Raw genomic sequence first — 27,034 nt, 5'->3', positions numbered from 1 at the left:
CTTATAACAAAGAAAACGCTCTTGCATGAATTACATCATGTATAGCGGTATCATCAGTATTTTACATTCTAGCACTGCGGGAGACATAGCAGTACAATACTGTGCAGTATACAGGTTTACCTTTACATTCTGTTTTTAGGTAGTGTATTAAGGTATCTCTCTAGGTAATGTATTAATGTATTAAGCTGAGTTTGCAACGAAATGAAAGTGCTTTGGGGGTATACTGTATTTAGGGTTTAAACTATAAAAATAGGCATTTAAAACACATTTTTTAACCATATCCAAAAGTCACGGTTTTTCACAATTCGCGGGTGCTCTAGGAACGTAACTCCTGTGAATTTTTGGGGTGTACTGTATGTACAATATGTACATATACGTCTATACACTAAAGTGTTAGCAAATGATTCTTTACCTGTCTTTGACAGGTAGCTTGGTTCATTACAAAGTTGCTAGGGGTTTCCCATTTTTTGCATGCAACATTTTCCAAATTGTGATTGTGACTTTTTCATTAGTAAAGACCAAGTTCTACTCAGGTCCTCAGCAAATGCTGATTTGTAATCATCAGAAGACAAAACAACGGCCTTACCTGAAATTCACTCGGGCTCATCTTTTGAGAGCATTTTGAACAAACCAGTATATTGTTCACACATCCTTTTTCAAGGTGACTTGCCAGCTTTTTTCTAATAACCATTTGTCCGCAGCCAATGTTGCATGGAATTAAGGCGTAATCACACTGACTTTGGTGGTCCTAAAAAAGAAGAAAAAATATGAGGTGGCAACATTTATTTAAACATTTAAAGCTTGTTCCATGTTTTTACTCCACTCTCTGCTTGCTAAGTAAGCCCTTTCTATTTAGTCACAGGCAAACCAAGGGGTTTTTGGCAGCAAGGAGCTCTGGGTGAGATATTAGTACAATGAAGAATATGACACACACACACACACACGACCAGTTTACAGCCGTCAACTATTCTAACAGCATGTTGCTGGAAACCAGAGTTCACAGTGCGTGAACACGGAAAAGACAAGGAATGAAGTCCAAGTGCAAAGGTTGTATACTGAATTCTCTTTATACTGTGGATGATATGAACAAAGATATTTATGAAGAATATTGTAAATGTATAGCAAATAGTTATAATTTTTAGTATTTTTTTAATTCAATTTATTAAAAGCATATAACATTCCAGGGTGGCACGGTGGCGCAGTGCGTGGCGCTGCTGCCTCACAGTTACGAGACCCGGGTGAGGAGTTTGTATGTTCTCCCCATGTCTGCATGGGTTTCCTCCGGGTACTCCGATTTCCTCCCACAGTCCAAAGACATGCAGGTTAGGTGCATTGGCGATTCTAAATCGTCTCTAGTGTGTGCTTGTTGTGTAGGTATGAGTGCGCCCTGCGGTGGGCTGGCACCCTGCCCGGGGTTTGATTCCTGCCTTGCGCCCTGTTTTGGCTGGGATTAGATCCAGCGGACCCCCGTGACCCTGTAGTTAGGATATAGCGGGCTGGATAATGGATGGATGGATGGATGGATAATAATAATGTAAAATCAAACAATTAAGAATGCACAAAAAGAATGCTGCCTTGAGGTTCTGTATTTAAGAGCATCTTATGTAAATTACACGAGTTTGACAGTAGACACTCAACATGATGATACACTATATTACCAAAAGTATTGGGACCCCACCAGATCATTGAATTCAGGTGGTCCAATCACTTCCATGGCCTCAGGTGTATAACATCGAGCACCTCGGCATGCAGATGGCTTCTACAAACGTTTGTGAAAGAACGGGTTGCTCTCAGTGAATTCAAGCCTGGCACAGTGATAGGATGCCGCCTGGATAATAAGTCCATTCGTAAAATTTCCTTGCTACTAAATATTCCATGATCAACAGTTTCACACACACGCCATTGGGAGGCAGCTAAAGGGCCTGAATAATAGTAGTATCACCCCCGACCAGGGGGTGGAGACCTGCACGGACTTTCTCTCTCAATTCTTTGCAGACCATCCACAGGAAATCCCGCTCGCTTCCGGCGCCTATGATGACAAACTTCCGTTTTCCGGCACTATTAATGACATCACCTCCGGAGCCGACGCCTATGATGATGTCACTTCCGCCCCCACCCCTCCAAGATGACATCACTTCTGGTTCCATTCCCAGTGACATCACTTCCTGTCTCTGCCTTTAAAGCCACCATATTCTCATCCTAAAATCAGTTCTGTTTTGGACTCTGTTCTATGAACAACTCAACCATTTACCCATTTGCAGCCAGGGCATAATATACAGGTGGCTGTCCCAAACCTTTTTTTGATGTCTCTGGCTCGTTTATATAACAACTGTCAGTGCTATGATAACAAAGTGGAAGCGATTGGGAACAGCAGCAACTTAAGGCCACGTAAAATCACACAGCGGGGACAGCGCATGCTGAGGTGCGCAGAAGGCAGCAACTTTCTGCAGAGTCAATAGCTACAAACCTTCAAAAGCTCAAGAACAGTACAGCGTAGAAAGAGAGCTTCATGGAATGGGTCTCCATGGCCGAGTAGCTGCAGCCAAGTCTGACATCACCAAGTGCAATGCAAAGTGTCAGATGCAGGGGTGTAAAGCCCACCGCCCACCACTGGACTCGAGAGCAGTGCAGATGTGTCCTCTGGAGTGATGAGTGATGGATTGGTGGATTCCCGGAGAACAGTACTCGCCTGACAGCACTGCGCCAAGTGTAATGTTTGTTGAAGGGAGGATTATAGTGTGGGGTTGGACTTGGGTCTCTTAGTTCCAGTGAAATTAACTCTTAATGCTTCAACATGGGCAGCACGGTGGCGCAGTGGTAGCGCTGCTGCCTTGCAGAAAGGAGTCCTGGGTTCGCTTCCCGGGTCCTCCCTGCGTGGAGTTTGCATGTTCTCCCTGTGTCTGCGTGGGTTTCCTCCGGGCGCTCCGGTTTCCTCCCACAGTCCAAAGACATGCAGGTTAGGTGGATTGCCGATTCTAAATTGGCCCTAGTGTGTGCTTGGTGTGTGGGTGTGTTTGTGTGTGTCCTGCGGTGGGTTGGCACCCTGCCCAGGATTGGTTCCTGCCTTGTGCCCTATGTTGGCTGGTATTGGCTCCAGCAGACCCCGTGACCCTGTGTTCGGATTCAGTGGGTTGGAAAATGGATGGATGGATGCTTCAACATATTAAGCCATTTTGGACAATTTCAGTTTTGGGACGGCTCCTTCCTCTTCCAACATGACTGCACACCAGTGCACTAAGCGAGGTCTACAAAGAAACGGATGAGCGAGTTTGGTGTGGAGGAACTTGAGTGGCCTGTACTCAGCCCTGACCTCACCATTGGGATGAATCAGAGCGGAGACTGCGAGCCTCCTGGTCACAAATTCCCATAAACACACTCACCCTACACCTCGTGGAAAGCCTTCCCAGAAGAGATGAAACTGTTATGGCTGCTAAGGTTGGGCTGACTCCTTATAAAGCCTCTGCATTCAGAATGGGATGTCATTAAAGTTCATGTGTGTGTAAAGGCAGGCGTCCGAATGGCAATATGGTGTATTTTGTCATGAAAGAAATGCAGGCACACAGGCAAACATGCATAAAACGTGGGCGTTTTACAGTTGTAACATAACAGAAAAGAGAAAAATAGAGTAATTACTTCATAATTCTTCAACATATTCTTCCAGTTGCAGCCTTGGTTTGCACAATGTACACTTAGATCAGAAATTTCTTTGTTTATCGCTGCATCATTGTAGAACTGGAGAAAAACAGAAAAGGAACAACACCCGTTAGAAACTCCTCTGCCGTGTTCTGGTCTCATAGCTTTGGGACGACCGCAATACATGAGAGCATCTGTAGGGCTCATTCCGCCCACACTGTGCAGCTTTCAAAACAAAAATGAATCGTCACGCGACGGGGGCTCCTTTATACCAACAGCAATACGCCTGTAGAGTGCCTCACTGGGAGTGGGACCGGCAAGTCAGAAGTTTTCTTTTCTTTCATTTTTAATTTCTCTTCCATTTTAGTCATTCTGGTGTGTGTTCAGACCATAGTGTGTGTGTGGGTGTGTGTTGTGATGGATGGCGCACATGGGCGGGTGTCCCAGCCATGGTAGGGCAATGTTCCTTACCTTGATGGGAGGACAGCCCTTCAATGACATAACAAACAGGGCAAAGATCATCCTGCTTCAGCCAGGAGACAGGCAGAAGATACCAGTGAGACAGTGGGTACCTGGCATCCTGGCAGAGACAGACCAAGGAACAATACTTGACCAGGGGGGCAGTTTTAGTGGAAGGATAGGGGGAGACAACCACACAGGCCAACACGCCCAAACACAATATGTGGCAACCGCCCTGGGTGATGCTACCTATGTGGATACCCGCTAGGCGCACTGGATACAGTAGGGCCTTAGGGCAGCTTTGTCAGTGCTATGGGTGCCACCAGGGGGTGCTGCAGGGATCTATCACTCCTACTTTGTGGGACTTCTGTTTGACCCGTAAATGCTTTCAACAGGCTATGGCCTAGCACTGGAGTACTCTGGGGTCCAACATAACAGAAGCAGAAGGACAAAGCTCACCTGACAGAGTGGAAGGAGAGGGGAAAAGAGAAGGAGAAGAATTGCACTGCACTGTAGTAGTGATTTTTCAAAGTCTTTGTGTAAGGTAAGTGTAAACACAAACCTTTTATTTGTACCGGGATTTGTGTCGAGGTTTGGAGTGTTGCAATGTCCCCTACTGGTCACGATAGACATTGCATAATCTATCAAATTATGTATTTATTTGAAAAGCGTCTGTAAAAAGCCAAATTTCCCCCAGGACAAATAAAGTTGGTTAGCTAGCTAGCTAGTACTCTTTCTTTCTTTCTTTCTTTCATATAGCGCCTTTCATATCAATCTATTGTGAAAATACCTCGACACAGACAGATATCGACTCACAAGCCCTGAAAGTACACACTTTAAATTTCTTCTCTAAGGCTTTACAGCACCACACAAATCACTACAACTACTCGCAGTCCTTTCCTTTTCTCTGTCTCTCTCTCCTTTTTCTTTATTCATCTGCTGTCTCCACTCCTCTCCTTGCAAGCTCGGTCCTCTACCTCCCGACTTAGCACCCAGAATTGAGTGAGGCGGCCTCTTTTATGTTGCACCTGGATGTGCTCCAGGTGCTCTTTGAGGACCTTCCATGGGCACCCAGAAGCACTCCAGGTGCACCCAGATTCTATTCTGGCAGGACTTCTTGGTGTGGCAGAAGTGCTACAGTCCATGTCTCGGGAGTTGTCCAGGCTCCTCCTGACCCCAATGCACTCCAGGGAGGCTGCCTTCTTGTGTCCTGGGGGAGGTATTGTTGTGGACATGTTCTCTCCCCGGTCCTTCCATCATCGAGGCATCCCGGCCATGCAAAGGTCCCAGCTGTCCGCCACACTATCTATCATATAGTGCCTTTCATATCTATCTATCTATCTATCTATCATATAGTGCCTTTCATATCTATCTATCTATCTATCATATAGTGCCTTTCATATCTATCTATCTATCTATCATATAGTGCCCTTCATATCTATCTATCTATCTATCTATCTATCTATCATATAGTGCCTTTCATATCTATCTATCTATCTATCTATCTTATGCTGTGATTTTTCCGACTATGCTAAAATATCTATCTATCAGTTATGTAGTGGCTTTCAGATCTATCTATCTCTTATATAGTGTCTTCTATCTATCTATCCATCGTTGTGATCCTGCCGACTATACCGAAATTAAGATCTATCTATCTATCTAATGCTGTGATCCTTCCAACTATGCTAAAATATCTATCTGTCTATCTATCATATAGTGCCTTTCACATCTATCTATCTGTCTATCTATCTATCTATCTATCATATAGCGTTTTTTACATCTGTCTAACTAAGCTAAGCATATTCAGGTCTGGCCAGTACTTGGCTGGGAGACCATCTCGGTAAAGCTTGGGTTACTGTGAGAAGAGGTGTTGGTGAGACCAGCTGGGAGTGTTTACCCTGTGGACTGAATGTGGATCCCAATGCCCCAGTGCAGTGACTGGGACAATGTGCTGTAAAAATGGCACTGTTCCTAAGATGAGAGTAAAACTGAGGTCCTTACTCTATGCAGCCATTAAAGATCCCTGGGCATCCTTTGTAAAGAGTAGGGGGTAACGCGATGTCCTGGCTAAACTGCCCATCACAGCCTACAACAACAACATTTATTTATATAGCATGTTTTCATAATAATGATGTAGCTTTACAAAAAGAAAAAAATATAAAAATAAAATTAGGCAATACTAATTAACAAAGAATAAAAGTAAAGTCAGATGACCAAACAAAACAGACGGCTGGAGAAAAAAAACAAAATCTGCAGGGTTTCCGAGGCCATGAGACCACCCCAGCTCCCACTAGGCCTACCCCCTAATCATCCCCTGCCTTTAATTGGTGGTCTCTCTCACTGCACCACCTAACAGCTCATGTGTGGTGAGTGTGCTGGTGCAAAAATGGCTACTGTCACGTCATCCATGTGGGTGATATACATCAGTGGTGGCTGAAGTGGCTCCTCACTCACTAAAAAGCTTTGACTAGTGAGAAAAGTGCTACATAAATGGAAAGAATTATTAGTATCTATCTTCTTCATAGTGCCTTTAGTTATCTATCTATCTATCTATCTATGAAAGTATCTCTTTCACATTTTGGCAAATAATGTAAATAGAATCATTAAAGTGAAGCTAATGCAGCATGGCTACAGACTTGATGTTTTCATTTAAATAAAACTCTCACAAGTTAAGAAATAACATACAGTAGAAATTTAATGCAGAGGTCTACATAGGTGAACAAAGCTAATACAGCAAAACACAGGATGACCGTAACTCAAATTACCTTTAAATAAGCAGAAGGCAAGAACAGGAAATTACCTGAGCTGTACGCCGACATTTCCTATCATGTAAACACAATAAAACTAACCAAAGCACAAGGGAATTTACCAGACAGGAAATACTAAAGAAGTGCTTATTTTTTATCACGCACTAGAAGAAATAATGTCCCTTTAAAAGAATCTCTGTACTTATGAAAAATAGAGCAGTTTCATTTTTGCATGCAGTATCAGACTCAGTACCTACCATATAAATTATTAATAAAAATATCACAGCCTGAGAAAATACAGAGGTTGTGTGAAACGTAATTGGCAAACAATTCACAGAATAGTTTTTCAGATCAGGTATGGCATGCGTTACATGTTTTCAACTCTTGAAGTTATATTTTAATTAAAATAATTTAATTAACAAGAAAACTCAACATGAAAACGTGATTTAAAATTATATACAATCATGTGGTGGGAATTGTTCAACGAGCGTGCCCTTGTACTGATGCTTCGTAACTGTGAAGCTAAGAAGTATTTCTACTGCAAACACGGGTAAATCAGATGCCCCATCGTAAAATATTTTAGGGTGAAAGAACAAAAAGGAGATGAAATGAGGGAAATGTTACTTTTGGAATGCAACTGTTTCAATAATGTATAACTGAAATAGATAGATAGATAGATAGATAGATAGATAGATAGATGTGAAAGGCACTATATGATAGATAGATAGATAGATAGATAGATAGATATGAAAGGCACTATATGATAGATAGATAGATAGATAGATAGATAGATAGATAGATAGATATAAAAGGCACTATATGATAGATAGATAGATAGATATGAAAGGCACTATATGATAGATAGATAGATAGATATGAAAGGCACTATATGATAGATAGATAGATAGATAGATAGATAGATAGATAGATATGAAAGGCACTATATGATAGATAGATAGATAGATAGATATGAAAGGCACTATATGATAGATAGATAGATAGATATGAAAGGCACTATATGATAGATAGATAGATAGATAGATAGATAGATAGATAGATATGAAAGGCACTATATGATAGATAGATAGATAGATAGATAGATAGATAGATAGATAGATAGATAGATAGATATGAAAAGCACTATATGATAGATAGATATGAAAGGCACTATATGATAGATAGATAGATAGATAGATATGAAAGGCACTATATGATTGATAGATAGATATGAAAGGCACTATATGATAGATAGATAGATATGAAAGGCACTATATGATAGATAGATAGATAGATATGAAAGGCACTATATGATAGGGGCAGCACGGTGGTGCAGTGGTAGCACTGCTGCCTCGCAGTTAGGAGACCCAGGTTCGCTTCCCGGGTCCTCCCTGCATGGAGTTTGCATGTTCTCCCGTGTCTGCGTGGGTTTCCTCCGGGCGCTCCGGTTTCCTCCCACAATCCAAAGACATGCAGGTTAGGTGGAATGGCGATTCTAAATTGGCCCTAGTGTGTGCTTGGTGTGTGGGTGTGTTTGTTTGTGTCCTGCGGTGGGTTGGCACCCTGCCCAGGATTGGTTCCTGCCTTGTGCCCTGTGTTGGCTGGGATTGGCTCCAGTGGACCCCCGTGACCCTGTGTTCGGATTCAGCGGGTTAGAAAATGGATGGATGGACTATATGATAGATAGATAGATATGAAAGGCACTATATGATAGATAGATAGATAGATAGATAGATAGATAGATAGATAGATAGATAGATAGATGTTTGTTTTAATTCTCTCCTCCTCCTCCTCTATGACCCCCCCATGGGGTCCAGGTTGTGTCCCATAACTGAGCCTGCCCTTTTTAATGAGCTTGTTGATTCGGTTGTCTCTTGAAGTGATGTTACCAGCCCAGCATACCACAGTGGCCATCACAGAATTGTAGAGGATGTGAAGAAACTGGGAGAATACATGTAATTTGTAATGTACTGTTTTGTCATGTAATTTTCTAATCCGCTTTATCCAGACCAAAGTCAAGGGGTGCTGCGTAGGTGGGGGGCTCTAACCTATCCCGGCTAGAAAAGGGTGCAAGGCAGGAACAAACCCTGGACAATCCATCTCTGAGCGAACACACACCATACACACACTGGGGCCCATTTAGCATTGTCAGCTCACCTAACTGGCATGTCTAGGGGCTGTGGGAGGATACACACGCAGACACAGGGTGAACATGCAAATTTCATGCAGAGAAAACCTGGGATGTAGTGGGCTGGGAGTACCTGAGTCACAATTCTGTCTATAGTGGGATATCAACAGATAGGAAAGAAGGCAAGGAAAGAGATATACAAGTCCAATTTGAAAAAAAAAATTCCATTAAAATGAAGGCAAAGAAGGTAATTAGCAGAAAATCTGCTCACTAATTAAAAAAAGGCTTTGAATGATTAGCCAGTACAGACCTCCAGGTCAGAAGCTGGAGACCCCTGCTCTACATAAAAGACTTGGTTTGCAGTCCACCAAACGGCTGAAAGTGATGCAAGAGGCACGCTGAGAGTCTCCTTCAAAGAAGGAAGGTATAAAACAAAACAGGCGGTGAGAAAGACACCTCGAAAATAACGAGAGAGTCTGAGACGCAGGTTTTACAAGAACACAATGGAGAGAGGGAGCACCGGTGAAGTAACGTCTATCACACAAGAAAATGGAGATAAGGCGCTGAAAGTACACATAGGGCAAAAGAGAGTAAATATTTGTAACATTTTCTAGGACCTCTCTTTGACAAGTAGCCACAGCTGGTCTGTGTCTGTTTCAGTGAACCACCCATGGTATCTTCTGTCTATTTGCAAATCATTCATCAGAAGTCACTGCCTGACATGCACTTGGTGTTTAAAAAGCATAAGCGACTTTAGTTGTGGAACGCTGTGCAATGACGTCTCCCAGTAAACATACAGTAGAGCACATTTAAAATTGAACACTTACGTGGTCAGCTGTCAGAATGCTCTCCTCGGCCACGGCCCCAGGATTCTCCTCTTTGCATTTCTTACATACCGGGCTGTTGTTGTTTCTGTGAATGATTGAGAGATTTATAAAAGTCAGATTCTATGGCCCAAAGTGACAAATGAGCATTATATTTCTTTCTGTTAGATACCGTAAAGTACAGTACACATGTCCAACTAGAGGAGCACATCAACACCGGGCCCAAATGGTATACAAGATATTTCAATGGTAAACAGACGTATGGTGGTCTGATTAAATAAATGAATTACAACAGCAGCAGATATAAGAAAATGTGGGACCATTCATCACAACGTGCACAATGGGGCGTCCAGTCGTTTACCTTGCACTCCATTCAGTTTGGGGTCGTGGGAAGCCAGAATGTTAATAACGTTAGCCACACACAAACGTGTCTCGAGAGCACAGGGTGCACAGTTCTCCTACCAATGGTTTGGCATAAAGTAAATCAGTTTGTTCAGATGTTTGAGAAGAGGCCGTGAGAGTCATAGAAATAAGGTAAGAATACTCTTTCAATGCCAATACTTATCCCATTATGTCTAAAATTATTATAGACTCTGTCACGCATGTGTGTCTGAGGATCTCCTTGAAGGCTCATTCGAGGTAAATGGTAACCCACCAGAGTGAGAGGGGGTGCTGTCACGAAATTTGTTTCTTTTTTCCCCACAGCTCCAAGAAACCTCGCAGTGAAGGAAACTAGCTCCACCCCTTCCAGTCCTCCCATTATGAAAGGACCAGGTGCCTCCATTAAGTCGTCTTGTCTTGATGAGACCAGTTCTGGAGAGTGAAAGCTCTGAAAATACTTTCTGCTATTATGTTTGCTTACCAAGCACTATAGTAGTTTTGATTTTCTTCTTGCTTGCCTTATGTTAAGTATTACAAGATGGCACCTGTTTAAGTTCGTGAAATCTGAAGGAATTAAAAGGGACTACCCGGCTGGAGTCACAAACCTTTTTGACTTGTTCCGGCTTTGCTTGAACCCGTGTTTAGCCACCTCACAACTCACAGCTTCGATATGTTCCTTTACAGTGCCCTCCAGAACGTCTGCTCCACAGTTTAAAATTACAAATCAAACAATTCAGACACGGCCCGGTGGCGCAGTGGTGCCTCGCAGTAAGGAGACCTGAGTTTGCTTCCTGGGTCCTCCCTGCGTGCAGTTTGCATGTTCTCCTCGTGTCTGCATGGGTTTCCTCCCACAGTCCAAAAGACATGCAGGTTAGGTGCATTGGCAATCCTAAATTGTCGCTAGTGTGTGCTTGGTGTGTGGGTGTGTGTGCCCTGTGGTGGGCTGGCACCCTGTCCAGGGTTTGTTTCCTGCCTTGCACCCTGTGCTGGCTGGGATTGGCTCCAGCAGACCCCCATGACCCATTAGTTAGGATATAGCGGGTTAGACAATGGATGGATGGATGGACAATTCAGACATTGTGACTAAAGCTCAGGCTTTCATTGAAGGGGATTTGCAGATATTTCGGCCACACAACACTTTTCTACACGGACCCCCGCCCCATTTCAGGGCACCATAATGTTTGGCGTCCCAGGTGTTTGTGATTCCTCAGGAGGGTTTCGTGGCTTCATAAGATTCATCGGCCTGCTTCTACCCTTTGGAGTCTGGAGATGCCATTGTTCAACATGAGCTGTGCCAATGAAAGTCAAAGAAGCCATTATGAGGCTGGACAACAAGAATCAAACCATTGAGCTTTTGGAGGTCTGTAACTATTGACGCTGCAGAAAGTTGGCGACTTCTGCACACCTCAGCATGCGCAGTCCCCGCTCTGTGATTTGACATGGCCTACCACTTCGTGGCTGAGTTGCTGTTGTTCCCAGTTGCTTCCACTTTGTTATAATACCACTGGGGCGGCACGGTGGCGCAGTGGTGGAGCTGCTGCCTCGCAGTTAGGAGACAGGAGTTCGCTTCCCGGGTCCTCCCTGCGTGGAGTTTGCATGTTCTCCCCGTGTCTGCGTGGGTTTCCTCCCACAATCCAAAGACATGCAGGTTAGGTGGATTGGCTTTACTAAATTGGCCCTGGTGTGTGGGTGTGTTTGTGTGTGTCCTGCGGTGGGTTGGCACCCTGCCCAGGATTGGTTCCTGCCTTGTGCCCTGTGTTGGCTGGGATTGGCTCCAGCAGACCCCTGTGACCTTGTAATCGGATTCAGCGGGTTAGAAAATGGATGGATGGATAATACCACTGACAGTTGGCCGTGGAATATTTAGTAGTGAGGAAATTTCACAAATGGACTTATTGCCCAGGTGGCATCCTATCACGGTGCCATGATTAAATTCACTGAGCTCCTGAGAGCGACCCATTCTTTCACAAATGTCTGTAGAAGTCGTCTGCATGCCGAGGTGCTCGATGTTATACACCTGTGGCCATGGAAGTGATTAGACCACCTGAATTCAATGATCTGGTGGGGGGTCCCAGTACTTTTGGCAACTTAATGTATCAGCATGTTGAGTGTCTACCGTCAAACTCCTGTACTTTACACAAGATGCTCTTAAATACAGAACCAAAAGGCAGCGTTCTTTTTGTGCATTCTTAATTGTTTGATTTTACATTTACTTGTTTCTTATTTTTATCATATTCATTATATGCAGTGCTCTCCAGAATGTTTGGCACAAACGCACGTTATTTTTGTTGACTTTCCCCTCTGCTCCGCTGCTTACAATTCCAAATCAAACAATTCAGGCATTGTGATTAAAGTGCACACTGTAGACTTTCATTGAAGGACCCTTACAGACTTCATCATGCAACACTTTTTCTACATGGTTCACCCCCCATTTCAGGGCGCCAGTGTGTTTGTGATTCCTCAGGTGGGTTTCATGGCTTCATAAGACACCTCAGCCCGCTTCTACCCTTTGGAGTCTGGAGTTGCCACTGGTCAAAAATTATGTGCCAGTGAAAGGCAAAAGAAGCCATTATGAGACTGGACAACAAGAATCAAACCATTGGAGACATCGGTAACACCTTAGGATGACCGAAATCAACTATCTGGAATATCATGAAGGAGAAAGAGCACACTGGTGGGCTCAGGAATCAAAAAAGGGATGGATTGAAGGCCAGAGCTCCACATGACCATCATCATCTAATTCTTCCATGTGAAGCCTGAAAACTATAAGGACTGATTGAGATCATTGATGTTAGGTAGAATGCCCAGTGAGGGGGCTGGGTGGTCTCGTGGCCTCAGAACCCCTGCAGATTTTGTTTTTCTTTTTTTCATTTTTTCTGTCCTGCCTGGCCTTACTTTATTCTTTGTTACTTAGTATTACTTTTATATTTTTCTTTTTTCTTTCTTCATCTTGTAAAGCACTTTGAGCTACATCATCTACATGAAATTATGCATTAGAAATAAATGTTATTGTAGCCCAAGGAAGACCTCCACTGCTGAAGACAAAAGAATCATCACGATGGTCAAGAAAAAGCCCCCCAACGCCTGCCCGACTGATCATACACAGTCTTCAGGGTGCCGGTGTATGTGTGTGTGTCAGAGACTACTATCAGCAGAAGACATCATGAACAGAAACACAGAGACCACACTGCAAGATGCAGACCACAACAGCAGGATGGTCAGATTACGCTTTGTGAAGACGGAAGTCAAAGAGCCTGCAGAATTCTGGGCAAAGGTCTAGTGGGCAGATGAGAGAAAGATGAACCTCATCAGAGTGATGGCGAGAGTAAAGTGTGGAGATGAACTGGAACTGCCCAAGATCAAACGCAGACCACCTCATCTGTTAAACATGGCGGTGCTGGGGGTGTTATGACTTTGGCATGTCCTGCTGCCACAGCTCCTGGCACACTTCTCTCTAGTGGTGATGGCACTGCTGATGACAGTGACACAGTGAAGTCTGAGATGTGTAGAAACATCTGAGCTGCTCGGGTTCCAGGAAGTACCTTCAAACTCCTTTGACGATGCCACTTCATCCTACCACAAGATAATGAGCCAAACACACTGCCGAGGCCACACAGGAGTTTATCAAAGCTAAAAAATAGAAAATTCATGAATGACCAAGCCAGTCACCCGATTTAAATCTAATTGTGCAGGCCTTCCATATGCTGAAGAGAAAACCTAAGGGGACAAGCAGGAGCTGAAGATGGCAGCCTTACAGCCTTGGCAGAGCATCACCAGAGAAGACCCTCAGCACCTGGTGATGTCTGTGATTGCATGGGACGGATATACGACAAAGTCCTAAATATGACAGTGGCTTTAAGAGACCCACCATTGCTGTGTGCCAAAGATTATGGCGCCCTGAAATGGGGGCACCGTGTAGAAAAAGTATTGTGTGACCGAAATGTCTGCAAATCCCCTTAAATGAAATTCTGTACGTACTTTAATCATGGAGCTGAAGTTTTTGATTTGTAATTTTAAACTGTGGAGCAGAGGGGGGGAAAAACAAGAAAAAAAAAACGTGTCTTTTGTGCCAAACATTACGGAGGGCACTGTCTATGTCACTGCATATTAATCTGAATTATCAGGTACAAGGATTCATTCTGTGGGAAGCACCCGTTTCTGTGTATTAATTGTACAAACATGCATAGCCACACAAATAGAATCTCACTGTGTAATCAAGCAAATAAGTCTCCTTCAAGCTGTTGCACCTCGTCATGCTGCATTGCTCTGACTCAACGAGACTTGGAACACCGCAATTACTGTCAGACACGCTTCTTTTTAACATGCTGAGAATGAGGGCAGTGGGTTAATGTTGTGTGGAGGAAGCCACATTTCCCAGTGCTGTTTCAATAAATCAGAATTTCTCTGCTTGGTTGACTTTGTCTTAACAGACAAGTGTGCAAACAAAAAGCGGGCGAGTCCATGGCAAGTCTGTTATTAAGAATAAACAATAAAAAGATACGACCCTTTGTGACAAATGATACCCTTTTTTCCAGCGACAACGTGAATATTACACAATTCGAATTCTTCGGACATCTGAAGTCAGCCCTTGAAAACATCCGTCCATTCCTCCATTTTCAGAACTGCTTATCCAGGGCAGGGTGGTGGGGCAGCTGAGCCTTTCCTAGCAGTCCTTGGGCGCAAGGCAGGAACAATAAATGGACAGGGAGCCAGGCCTTCACAGGGCAAACATACACACATATGCAATAATCTCTCTATATATATAAAATCCAATGTCAGGCCGCTTTTCACGAGAGAACTACTTAACACATTTAGATCGGCTTTTTTTCTATAATTTGTGTGAACATTCCGGTTGATCTTGCGACTTCTCTCATTGCGCTAAGTATCATAGTTCGCTTCTGGTATCAATTTGTTTGCACAAATCCGAGAGACATGCAACAGACCAAGTGGAAGGGTGTGGGACCCTCCTCACTTACGCGTCATCCTCAGGACTTTCCTTACCTCTGCTTAGCTAGCAAACGAGAGAACTACTTAACGGATCGAGATCGGGTTTTTTTTCTATAATTTGCTTAAACATTCTGTTGATTTTGCGACTTCACTCATTACACTAAGTATCATAGTTTGCTTGCGGTACCGATTTATTTGCACGAATCCGAAACAGATACAACGGGCCGAGACCCTCATCACTTACATGCCAGCCTCACAGAGTACCATACATCTGCTTAGCTAGCGAGCAAGAGAACTACTTAATGGATTTAGATCTGTTTTTTTTTTCCTATAATTTGCTTGAACATTCTGTTGATTTTGCGACTTCTCTCATTACGCCAAGTATCATAGTTCGCTTACGGTACCTATTTATTTACACGAATCCGAGACAGTCGCAAAGGGCCGAGACCCTCCTCACACACATACCGGCCTCACATAGTCCATACATCCACTTAGCTAGTGAGCGAGAGAACTACTTAACGGATTTAGATCTGTTTTTTTTTCTAGAATTTGCTTGAACATTCCGGTTGATTTTGCGACTTCTCTCATTGCGCTAAGTATCATAGTTTGCTTCTGGTATCGATTTATTTGCACAAATCCGAGAGACATGCAGCAGACCAAGTGGAAGGGTGTGGGATCCTCCTCACTCACGCATCATCCTCAGGACTTTCCTTACCTCTGCTTAGCTAGCAAACGAGAGAACTACTTAACGGATCGAGATCGGGTTTTTTTCTATAATTTGCTTAAACATTCGGTTGATTTTGCGACTTCTCTCATTATGCTAAGTATCATAGTTCGCTTACGGTACCGAATTATTTGCGCGAATCCGAGAGAGATGCAACGGGCCGAGAACCTCCTCACTCACATACCAGCCTCACAGAGTATCATACATCTGCTTAGCTAGTGAGCGAGAGAACTACTTAACAGATCGAGATCGGGTTTTTTTCCTAGAGTTTGCTTGAACATTCCGTTGATTTTGCGACTTCTCTCATTACGCTAAGTATCATAGTTCGCTTACGGTACCTATTTATTTGCGCGAATCCGAGACAGTCGCAAAGGGCCGAGACCCTCCTCACTCACATACCGGCCTCACATAGTACCATACATCCGCTTAGCTATTGAGCGAGAGAACTACTTAACGGATTTAGATCTGTTTTTTTTTCTAGAATTTGCTTGAACATTCCGGTTGATTTTGCGACTTCTCTCATTGCGCTAAGTATCATAGTTTGCTTCTGGTATCGATTTATTTGCACAAATCCGAGAGACATGCAGCAGACCAAGTGGAAGAGTGTGGGACCCTCCTCACTCACGCGTCATCCTCAGGACTTTCCTTACCTCTGCTTAGCTAGCAAACAAGAGAACTACTTAACGGATCGAGATCGGGTTTTTTTCTATAATTTGCTTAAACATTCTGTTGATTTTGCGACTTCTCTCATCACGCTAAGTATCATAGTTTGCTTGCAGTACCAATTTATTTCCACGAATCCGAGACAGAGGCTGCGGGGCCCTCAGAACTCACGCATGTACCTTACATCCACTTAGCTAGCGAACAAGAGGACTACTTCACGGATTTAGATCTTTTCTTTCTTGAATTTGCTTGAACATTCTGGTTGATTTTGCGACTTCCCTCATCACGCTAAGTGTCAAAGTTCACTTGCAGGTGTGATTTATTCACACTAATCCGAGACTGAGGCATCAGGAGTGAGGAGCCGGGCAGGGGTCTCCTCGCTCACACGCCAGTCTCCATTCAAGTCGGTCTACCTCTGCGTTTTGGAGCATAACTTGCCTCCGCTTAGCTAGAGAAACCGGTTTGTTTATTGCTTTTTAAAGTTTATCCTGTTTCACTACTATGCGGGTGGAGCCGCAGGGAATAGCTAGTAATTACCAAGATAATATACTCATTTAGCTCCATTAGTGGAACAGTTGTACTCTTTATCTGATCTGCTGTTGAACAAGAAATAAAAACAATTCTGTCAAATGATATCTTCATCACTACTTACAATGATCTAATGTCTGTTCAAGGAAAGGAAGCTAGCGTGGATTTTAAAAATATTAATATGATGGATGAAACTCGTATTGTTTGAATTTATGCTCACTTTTGATTACCCAAAAAATATACATAAGACATTACACAATATTAGATCATTAATAACAGTCGATTATGAGACATTATGTGAGGAGCTCATTTCTTGGTGCAAAGAGAATCGCCTGCACCTCTGACTACAAATGTAACAGGAGGTCAAGTCACCTGCAGAAATTCTTACCGGGTGTAAATCCAACACCCATCTACTATAATTATTACGTCAGCAGACCCCTGTGACCCTGTGTTAGGATATAGCGGGTTGGATAATGGACGCATGGATGAAGTTTGCCGATAAGCAAAGATTGGATTGGAGCAGAGGGGGGCAAAGTCGATCCAGGAGGGCCGCAGTGGCGGCAGGTTTTCGTTCCAACCCAGTTTCTTAATTAGAAAACAATCCTTGCCAATCTCACACCTTATTAAATTTTACGGCTTGTTAGTCTGCAATGTTGGGTTCTTATTTTGTACATTTTTTCCTTTTCAAGAGTATCATCCAAATGACTTGAAGCCTAAAACTGATCATTTTCAGTCTGTCACATTTTTCTATTAATTGTTTTATTAATTCAAACAGAGCATGATGAACACACACACAGATGTAAATGGAAACAAGCGGGATGGAATACTGCTGGCCGCTTTGTAATTTACTACAATCTTATTGCTAATAAGGAGCAATACTGCTAACAATGAATGCAGCTGTTTAAGATTGAAATAAGCAATTAAGGGAGGGGAAACTTAACAAGCAAGACCACTAAAATGAAGCATCAAACTATCACTTAAGCAATAAGTGCATCATCAGTAATAACTGATTTCTCATTAAGAAACTGGGCTGGAACAAAAATCTGCAGCCACCGTGGCTCTCCAGGACCAACACTGCCTACCCCTGAATTGGAGGATGCAATTATCCATCTGCTCCACAAGGCTTATTCCACCCTGGATAGCACTGTCAGGATGATGTTCTTAGATTTCTCCTGTGCATTCAATACCACCCAGCCCTTTCTATTAAGGGGTCACCTCAGAGACATGTAGGTGGATGAGCCTGTGGTGTCCTGATGATGGACTGTCTGTCAGGCAGACCACCGTTTGTGAGACTCTGTGCACAACACCGGAGCACCACAAGGCACAGGCCTGTCTCCTTCTATCCACCATGTACACCTCAGACTAGAAATACAACAGCAGGTCAGGTCAGGTCACCTGCAGAAATTCTCAGATGATTCTGCACTTAGGGGGTGCACTGATAAGGGGGTTGAGAAAGACAACAAGGAGTCAGAGGGAGAACTTGGAGAAATTGTCTGCAAGCTCAACATCAGCAAAACCAAGCAGCTGGTTATTGACACACAAAACAGCCTTTAAGCTCGGTCACCATTCAGGAAATGGATGTCGAGGTGGTGCGTTCCTATAAGTACTTAGGGCTCCACATCAACGACAGGCTAGACTCGTGTCAGGACAAAGAAGAACTGTAGAAAAAAGGGGAGAGGCAAGCTCGTCTTCGTTAGGAGGCTGCATCCCTTTCATGTGAGTGGAGACATCCTGTACATCTTCTACAACTCTGTGACGGCCAGTGTGGTGTCATCACTTCAAGAGAGACCCACAGAATCAACAAGAAAATGAAAAGGCCAGGCTCAATTATGGGATGCACGTAGGACCTCCTTGGGGTAGCAGGGAAGGAGAGAATTAAAATAAAACCAAGTGCTGTCATGAACAATGCTGCACATCCCCTCTGTGACACACCAGCACTGAGGGGTTTCAGCCAATGAATCACTCAGGAGAAGTGTATCAAGAAACAGTAGTGGGGCTCATTTATACCAACAGCAATACACCTGTATAACGCCTTACTGGGACTATCTATCTATTATGTAGTGCCTTTCATATTTATATATCGATCAATCAATCATATAGTGCCTTTCACATCTCTCAATTAAATAGTGCCTTTCATATCTATCTATTAAATAGTGCCTTTCACATCTATCTATCTTATAGTGCCTTTCACATCTATCTATCTATCAATCAATCTTATAGTGCCTTTCACATCGATCTATCTATCTATCTATTATATAGTGCCTTTAATATCTATCTATCAATCATATAGTGCCTTTCACATCTATCTATCTATCTATCTATTATATAGTGCTTTTCAAATTTGTGATCCTGTCAACTATACTAAAATATTTATCTATCTATCTAACTATCTTATAGTGCCTTTCACATTGATCTATCTATCTATCTATCTAATGAGATTCTGCAAAATGGAACCCCTGGAAGTAGAAGTAACTTAATAATAATAATAATTTTATTTAAATAGCACCTTTCATACATCTGAATACAGCTCAAAGTGCTTTACAGAGAATGCAAAAATCAAATCAAAACATGAATATAACATAGTAAAAAAGCTAACTGCTGCTTTTTAAAAATCCTAAGAGAAGAGGCCTCACCGACATCTAAGGGCAGGCTGTTTGAAATCTTTGTTGCATAGAGACAGAAGGCTGCTTCTCCATATTTCTTTGTATTACTTTAGGAAAGTTGAGCAAGCAGGCGCTTGATGATTTTAAGTACCTATCTGGAATATATTCAGTCAGACACTAGGATATGAATGAAGGTTCCTGTCTATTTAAAGCTTTACTAATGCTAATCACTAGAACTAGGATTACTAGGACAGCATTTTTTCACTTAAGAAATATAACAAAAGTTAGACCTCCTATAACATTTCAAGATGCTTAGAAATTAGTTCACGCTTTTGTTTTTAGCCAACTAGATTACTGCAATGCCCTCCTCTCAGGACCACCCAAAAAAGACATCAATCAGTTACAATGAGTGCAGAATGAAGCTGCTAGAATCTTAACTAGGAAAAGAAAATCTGAGCACATCACACCAGTCTTAGTGTCACTACACTGGTCACCTGTGCCATTTTGAACTGACTTTAAAATACTGCTAATGGTTCACAAAACCTTCAATAATCTCACGTCTTCCTGTATTGTGGATTGCCTGTCACTTTACACTCCAAATCGTAACCTTAGATCTTCAAATGAGGGTCTGCTTAGAATTCCAACAGCTAAACTTAAAAGAAGTGGTGAGGCGGACGGCCTTCTGCTGTTATGCAGCTTACCGATAGAAATTCACCAGGCTAACACAGAAGAGCACTTTAAAAAAACTGCTAAAAACTCATTAATGCAACATGGCTTCCTCATAGCTTCATATTAGTTTAATCCTGATGTTCTGTATATTCAATTAATTATCATTATTATTCATGGTGGCTCCTCAATCCATACTAACTGCTACTTTTTCTTCTGTTCTTTTTCCGGTTTTCTGTGATGTCAATCTGCGCCCCCACCACCTAATCAGAGCACCGTGATGTCCCTTCATTGATGGATTGAAGGCCAGAAGTCCACATGACCGTCATCATCAAGTTCTTCCACGTGAACACTGAATACCACGAGGTCTGATTGAGGTCATTAATGTTGGGTAGAATGCCTAGAGGGGGCTGGCTGGGTGGTCTCGTGACCTCGGAATTCCTGCAGATTTTATTTTTATTCTCCAGCCGTCTGGAATTTTTTTTTGTTTTTTCTGTCCTCCCTGGCCATCGGACCTTACTTTTATTCTATGTTAATTAGTCTTCCCTAATTTTATTTCCTTATATATTTTGTCTTTGTTCATCCTGTAAAGTACTTTGAGCTCCGTCATTTTTATGAAAATGTGCAATAGAAATAAATGTTGTTGCTGTAATCACGGTATTTCAAAAACAATTCTAAAAGAAATGGGTAACCAGTGGAGCCTTGCTAAAATGGGGGTAATACGCTCAGTTCTTCTGACTGCAGATACTTGCGATTTATTGGGTTTGTGGCTCAAGATTGGCCTCTCTGTGTGTCTCTGGAGAATAACTTGGGGTAAACAAAGAAAATTACAAATTCCTAATGCAAAGTTTAAACCTCTGGCCATTAACTGCTTACCTTTTTGCCACTGTAGGTCATTCATTGCATTTCGACTGATTAAATATGAAGGTGTTCAAAACCTTTTGACCTGTACTATAATATGTGTATATAATTTATTAAAAATAATATTTTTAGTAAGAGCTGACTGCGGGCGGCACGGTGGCGCAGTGGGTAGCACTGCTGCCTTGCAGTTAGGAGACCTGGGTGGTTCGCTTCCCGGGTCCTCCCTGCGTGGAGTTTGCATGTTCTCCCCGTGTCTGTGTGGGTTTCCTCCCACAGTCCAAAGACATGCAGGTTAGGTGGACTGGCCATCCTAAATTGACCCTGGTGTGTGCTTGGTATGTGTGTGGGTGAGTTTGTGTGTGTCCTGCGGTGGGTTGGGTTGGATTGGTTCCTGCCTTGTGCCCTGTGTTGGCTGGGTTTGGCTCCGTGACCCTGTGTTCGGATTCAGTGGGTTGGAAAATGGATGGATGGAGTTGACTGCACAACTTCACATAGAACTGTCAGTCAGGCAGTCCTTTTGTAACCTACTTAGACCTGAACAGGGTCGCAGGGGGTGTGCTGGAGCCTATCCCAGCCAGCAAAGGGCCCATGGCAGGAACAAACCCTGGACAGTCCACCCTACCAGTCCATTGCAGGATAAACACACACATACACATACACCACAACCAAACACTCGAGCCAATTTACAGCATTGCCAGTCCATCTAACCTGCATGACTTTGGACAGTCGCACCAGACCCACGTATACACTACAAGACAATACAATTTAATTTTTCTATAGCCCAAAATCACACAAGAAGTGCTGCAATGGGCTTTAACTGGCCCTACTTCTTGAAAGCCCCCCAGCATTGACTCTCTAAGAAGAAGAGGAAACAACTCCCAAAAAAAAACCCTTGTAGGAAAAAAAAAAAAAAATGGAAGAAACCTTGGGAAAGGCAGTTCAAAGAGAGACCCCTTTCCAGGTAAGTTGGGTGTGCAGTGGGTGTCAAAAAGAAGGGGGTCAGTACAATAAAATAAAATACACGGAACAGAATACAAGTAATCCACAATATAACAGTAAAATAAACATATTACAAGTACAGAGCAGAATTTAACAGTAGATGATATCCCATAATATGACGCGGGGAGACCATTTACAGTTATGCTTGAAATTTTAGAATGATACACTTCCACAAACATGTGTTGTGAAGAGCAGACTTTGATAGATCCTGTTCTTTAAATAACACAGGGTGCCCACCAACACCTGATTGGCATCCCATTGATTGAAAACACCCGACTCGAATTTCACCTTCAAACTAACTGATCATCCGTGAGGTTCACATACTTTTGCCGCTCACAAATATGTAATATTCAATAATTTTCCTCAATAAATAAATGACGAAGTATAATATTTTTGTCTCATTTGTTTAACTCGTTTCTCTTTATCTACTTTTAGGAATGAGTGAAAATCTGATGATGTTTTAGGTCATATTTATGCAGAAAATTCTAAAGGGTTCACAAGCTTTCAAGCACAACTGTAAACTCCATGAAGGGAGGACCGGGGACACAAACCTTGGCCTCTTTACCATGAGGCAGCAGTGCCACCACTGCACCACCGTACCCACCCCACAAAGAATGATGTGATTTTGTAAATGATCTTTAAAATGTGATGTGACCCGTGTTAAGATTCTGAGATACAGACATCCTTTATTAGCTAAAGTATGTTTAAACAAACAGATTATCAGCATGGTGAATACATAAAGATGAATAAATAAATAAAATATCCAGCTGTATTGTATTGATGTTATATGCTATTTGAAATTGGGAAAAAAATCAAATTCTCACTTAGAGGATCAGTGGAGAACTTTATCAAAACCTGGCAGGATCTCATCAGTAACACTTTAGAATAAGCTCTTAAAGCACTGAGGAAATAATTCTCTTCCCATTTCTTTTTCTTCTCCATTTATCTTTATCTGCTTATTAATTCATCATTTACTTATTTTTATACTAGCGTTAAGTTTTACTCTGTTGGCCATGCTCTCTTTCTCAGGGGTGGGGGTTGATTCATTTTCAATACATTTTTGTAAAAATTGATCGATAATCGATAAAATTAAAAAATATATATTTCCTCCTTACCTCAAAATGAATAAATAAATGTGATGTGGCTTGTTTTGGGATTTTGGGATATGGACATTCTTTTATTTTCTAAAATATGCTTAAACAAACCGATTCTCAGCAGGGTGAATACATAAAAATGAACAAATGAATAAATGAACGAATAAATAGATAGATAGATAAACAGAAAGGCACTATGTAATAGATAGATAGAAAGGCACTATATAATAGATAGATAGATAGATAGATAGATAGATAGATAGATATATAGATAGATAGATAGATAGATAGATAGATAAACAGAAAGGCACTATATAATAGATAGATAGATAGATAGATAGATAGATAGATAGATATGTGAAAGGCACTATATGATAGATAGATAGATAGATAGATAGATAGATAGATAGATAGATAGATAAACAAAAGGCACTATGTAATAGATAGATAGAAAGGCACTATATAATAGATAGATAGATAGATAGATAGATAGATAGATAGATAAACAGAAAGGCACTATATAATAGATAGATAGATAGATAGATAGATAGATAGATAGATAGATAGATAGATAGATAGATAGATAGGCACTATATAATAGATAGATAGATAGATAGATAGATAGATAGATACATAGAAAGGCACTATATAATAGATAGATAGATAGATAGATAGATAGATAGATAGATAGATAGATAGGCACTATATAATAGATAGATAGATAGATAGATAGATAGATAGATAGATAGATAGATAGATAGATAGATAGATAGATAGAAGGGCACTATGTAATAGATAGATAGATAGATAGATAGATAGATAGATAGATAGGCACTATATAATAGATAGATAGATAGATAGATAGATAGGCACTATATAATAGATAGATAGATAGATAGAAATGTCTTCCTTACCTCATAAGCCAGCTGAGACAGGCCAGACAATAGCGATGTCCGCAGAGTGTCTGATGCGCTTTATTTAAGATGTTGCTGCAGTTGCTACAGAGATATTTGGCTTGCGGTGCATCATCACAGATATTGGGAGGAAAGCCTGACGGATACTCATTTTCATCCGGAGTAGAAGAGAGGCCATCTTCCAGACATCCACTGTTGACTTCAGCCATTGAGCCACTTCAGTAATGTTCTTTCTTATATATAGCTAATAATTTTCACGGTAATAAATAAATATATACGTACATTGAACACGAGAGCAGCATTGGATAGCACAACGTTGATGACAACTTTTTAAAAGTTCTCTGAAAAAAAAAAAGAGAGAAAAAAAAATATGATTAACTAAAAAAAATTATGCAAAATTTCCATTTGAGGCTGACATCACTGGCAGTTCCCCCACCCTGCCCACTTCTCTCGAGGCCGAGCGGTAACTGATAAAGCCGCTCTCGACTGCACAAATGTTGACTCGCGCTCTGTTCCTTTTCTAGATGAGTGCTGCATGTTTAAAAAACTACCAGGGGCCTTTCCCCTGCAGTACCTGAGTATGTCTGAAAGCCCCCAAACACATATAGAAAATCCAGACGATTAGAACATCAAGTCAAGTATTAAATGACTGTAAAAACTTTTTTTTATTAATTCTAAACATATTTATTTCTTTATAAAGAAATAAAGTTGTAATCATTACACTTTTGGCGTTACTATAACATCTTGCAAATGCTTTACTATTAATAATTTAAAACACCGGTTGAAGTTTGACAGTCTTACTTATTTTAAAATGTCTGACTGGTGCGCACATCACCATTGTAATGCAGAAGGTGGTCTTACTGCCTTCAAACTCTCTGGTGTCCAGTTTGGTGCCTCCCGGGCCAAGTGCCCATACTCACTGTGTCTGCATGTTGGCATTCGATGGGAACTTCAGTTTTAATCCCACATCTTAAAGAGCAACTCGTACTTGACTGGCGTGTTTGTGTATTTTTATAACAGACGTCTGATGTTACCCTTAACGTCTAGTGTTGTATTCATCTTCTGCTGTTCTTATTATGCGACTGTCTTGTCAGTAAGAATCCAATTATACTGCAGACAAATGATGATAAAACTCAAAGTTATGAAAGTCTGCACACATCCTGTGGTTATTCGGCACCTTATCTAGACACTTGATTCAGACTTGTTTCTCACAGTGGTGACTGGTGATTTTTTAAACAGATGGGGCAAAGGTATACTATTCTCTTATCTTAAACTTTTAACAGTCATCCTCCTAAATAAAAGTGTCTGTCCAGTCGCTCTGTATCTGTCATTCCAAAAAATAGTGCATCACAAGCATTTGTAGTAATACAATGTATTGCATTTCTCATTCCAACAGATGGTGCATCACAAACATTTGTAGTAATTAAACAAATTACATTTTTCATTTCAACAGACAGCACATCCCAAACATTACCTTTGCTTTTACAAATCCCATGCTAAATGGCATATAACAGAGACATGTTCATTACAAGGTGCACTGCAAATGTTAACACTGTCTTAGACGGGTAGCACAGCTAGTCCACCTTAATAAAACGATAAGTGTCTGTGTATCTGAATTTCCGTGTGCCTGTCAGGATACTATGTCTCTGTCATTCCAACAGATGGCACATCACAAACATTAACACAAACATTGTCAGGCTTTTATAAATCACATTCCAAATGGCATATAACAGAGCCAAATGCATTGCATGTGTCATTCTAATAGATGGCACATCACAAATATTTGCAGTAATGCATTTTATTACTACAAATGTATGAAATGTGTCATCTGTTGGAACGGAAAATGCAACACATTTTATTGCTACATGCATTATAAAATACATTCCAATTGATGGTGCACTGCAAACGTTAACACTGAGGTCCACGTCCATTACTTAGATGTCAACCTGTCTTTGACGGGTAGCACAGCTAGTCCACCTTAATAAAAGGATAAGTGTCTGCATATCTGTCTGTGTGTCTGTCTGGTTGGTCTGTCTCTGTTATTCCAAAACATAGTGCATCACAAACATTTTAAAATAAAATGCATTGCATTTATCATTCCAACAGATGGCGCATCACAAACATTAAAACTGCTTTTACAAATCCAATGCCAAATGGCATATAACATAGACATTTGTATTGCATGGTTCACTGCAAACATTAATGTTGAGGTCTGCACTGATTACAACTCCTCTTAGGTGGAGTTTAATCACAATGTCTTAAGTGTCTGATTTCTAATTTAAAACTGTGGAGCAGAGGGGGAAATCGAGGATAAAAACGTGTCTTGGTCCCAAACCTTATGGAGGGCGCTGTATGGGCATACGTTTTTCTCAACTTACAACTACACCCGTGTGACTTCCAGAGCCGGGCCTGCACTGACCTGACACCCCACCCACCCAAGTTTTGCCCCCTGTCTTGTGCCGTCTGATATTGGCAGACAGGATAGGCTGTAACCCCTCAGTAGCCATATAACTGGATTAAGTGGGTTTATAATTACATTAGCTAAGAAAAAAAAAACATCTATACAGGCTTTTTAAATGTTTAGCACTGCAGTCCTTTCTGGGTCAGAATTACTTTTCAAATACTGCTAAACAATATCTGATACTGAATCTTCCAGACATTGCTCTTCATGCTCTGCACTGCCCAGGGTAGAATATGAAGGTGTGGCTTTGTACCTTGAAGCTCATCGGCCTATGACAGGAACATACAAAATGAAGCGCCACGGTGGCGGCAGATCTTTAGTGTGCTAAGCCTGACATTCACAAGCGACTCTCAGACGGTGACACCACTCCTTGCCTACATGCATTGTCTTCTCCAGTGCTGCCCT

The 27,034-nt window shown here is 41.8% G+C and overlaps 1 protein-coding gene across 3 annotated transcripts in view; it reads right to left on the bottom strand.

The window, feature by feature from the left end:
• traf1 (TNF receptor-associated factor 1) overlaps positions 1-27,034 on the bottom strand; it is a 145,279-nt gene that overhangs the window by 83,066 nt on the left and 35,179 nt on the right. For 2 of the 3 annotated variants that reach the window (XM_039764400.1, XM_039764398.1), the window contains exons 2-5: positions 24,169-24,509; positions 9,792-9,876; positions 3,634-3,732; positions 587-748 (exon numbers count right to left, since the gene is read on the bottom strand). In XM_039764400.1, coding sequence (XP_039620334.1) covers positions 587-748; positions 3,634-3,732; positions 9,792-9,876; positions 24,169-24,377 — 555 coding nt within the window. In that variant the 5' untranslated portion in view covers positions 24,378-24,509. The remainder of the gene's footprint in view (positions 1-586; positions 749-3,633; positions 3,733-9,791; positions 9,877-24,168; positions 24,510-27,034) is intronic. The other variant, XM_039764399.1, reaches the window with a different exon arrangement.

This window comes from Polypterus senegalus, chromosome 9 (genome assembly GCF_016835505.1).
Source record: "Polypterus senegalus isolate Bchr_013 chromosome 9, ASM1683550v1, whole genome shotgun sequence".
Lineage (NCBI taxonomy): Eukaryota > Metazoa > Chordata > Cladistia > Polypteriformes > Polypteridae > Polypterus > Polypterus senegalus.
The sequence above is the reverse complement of the archived record's forward strand: the minus strand, read 5'-3'. Positions and strand labels throughout refer to the sequence as shown.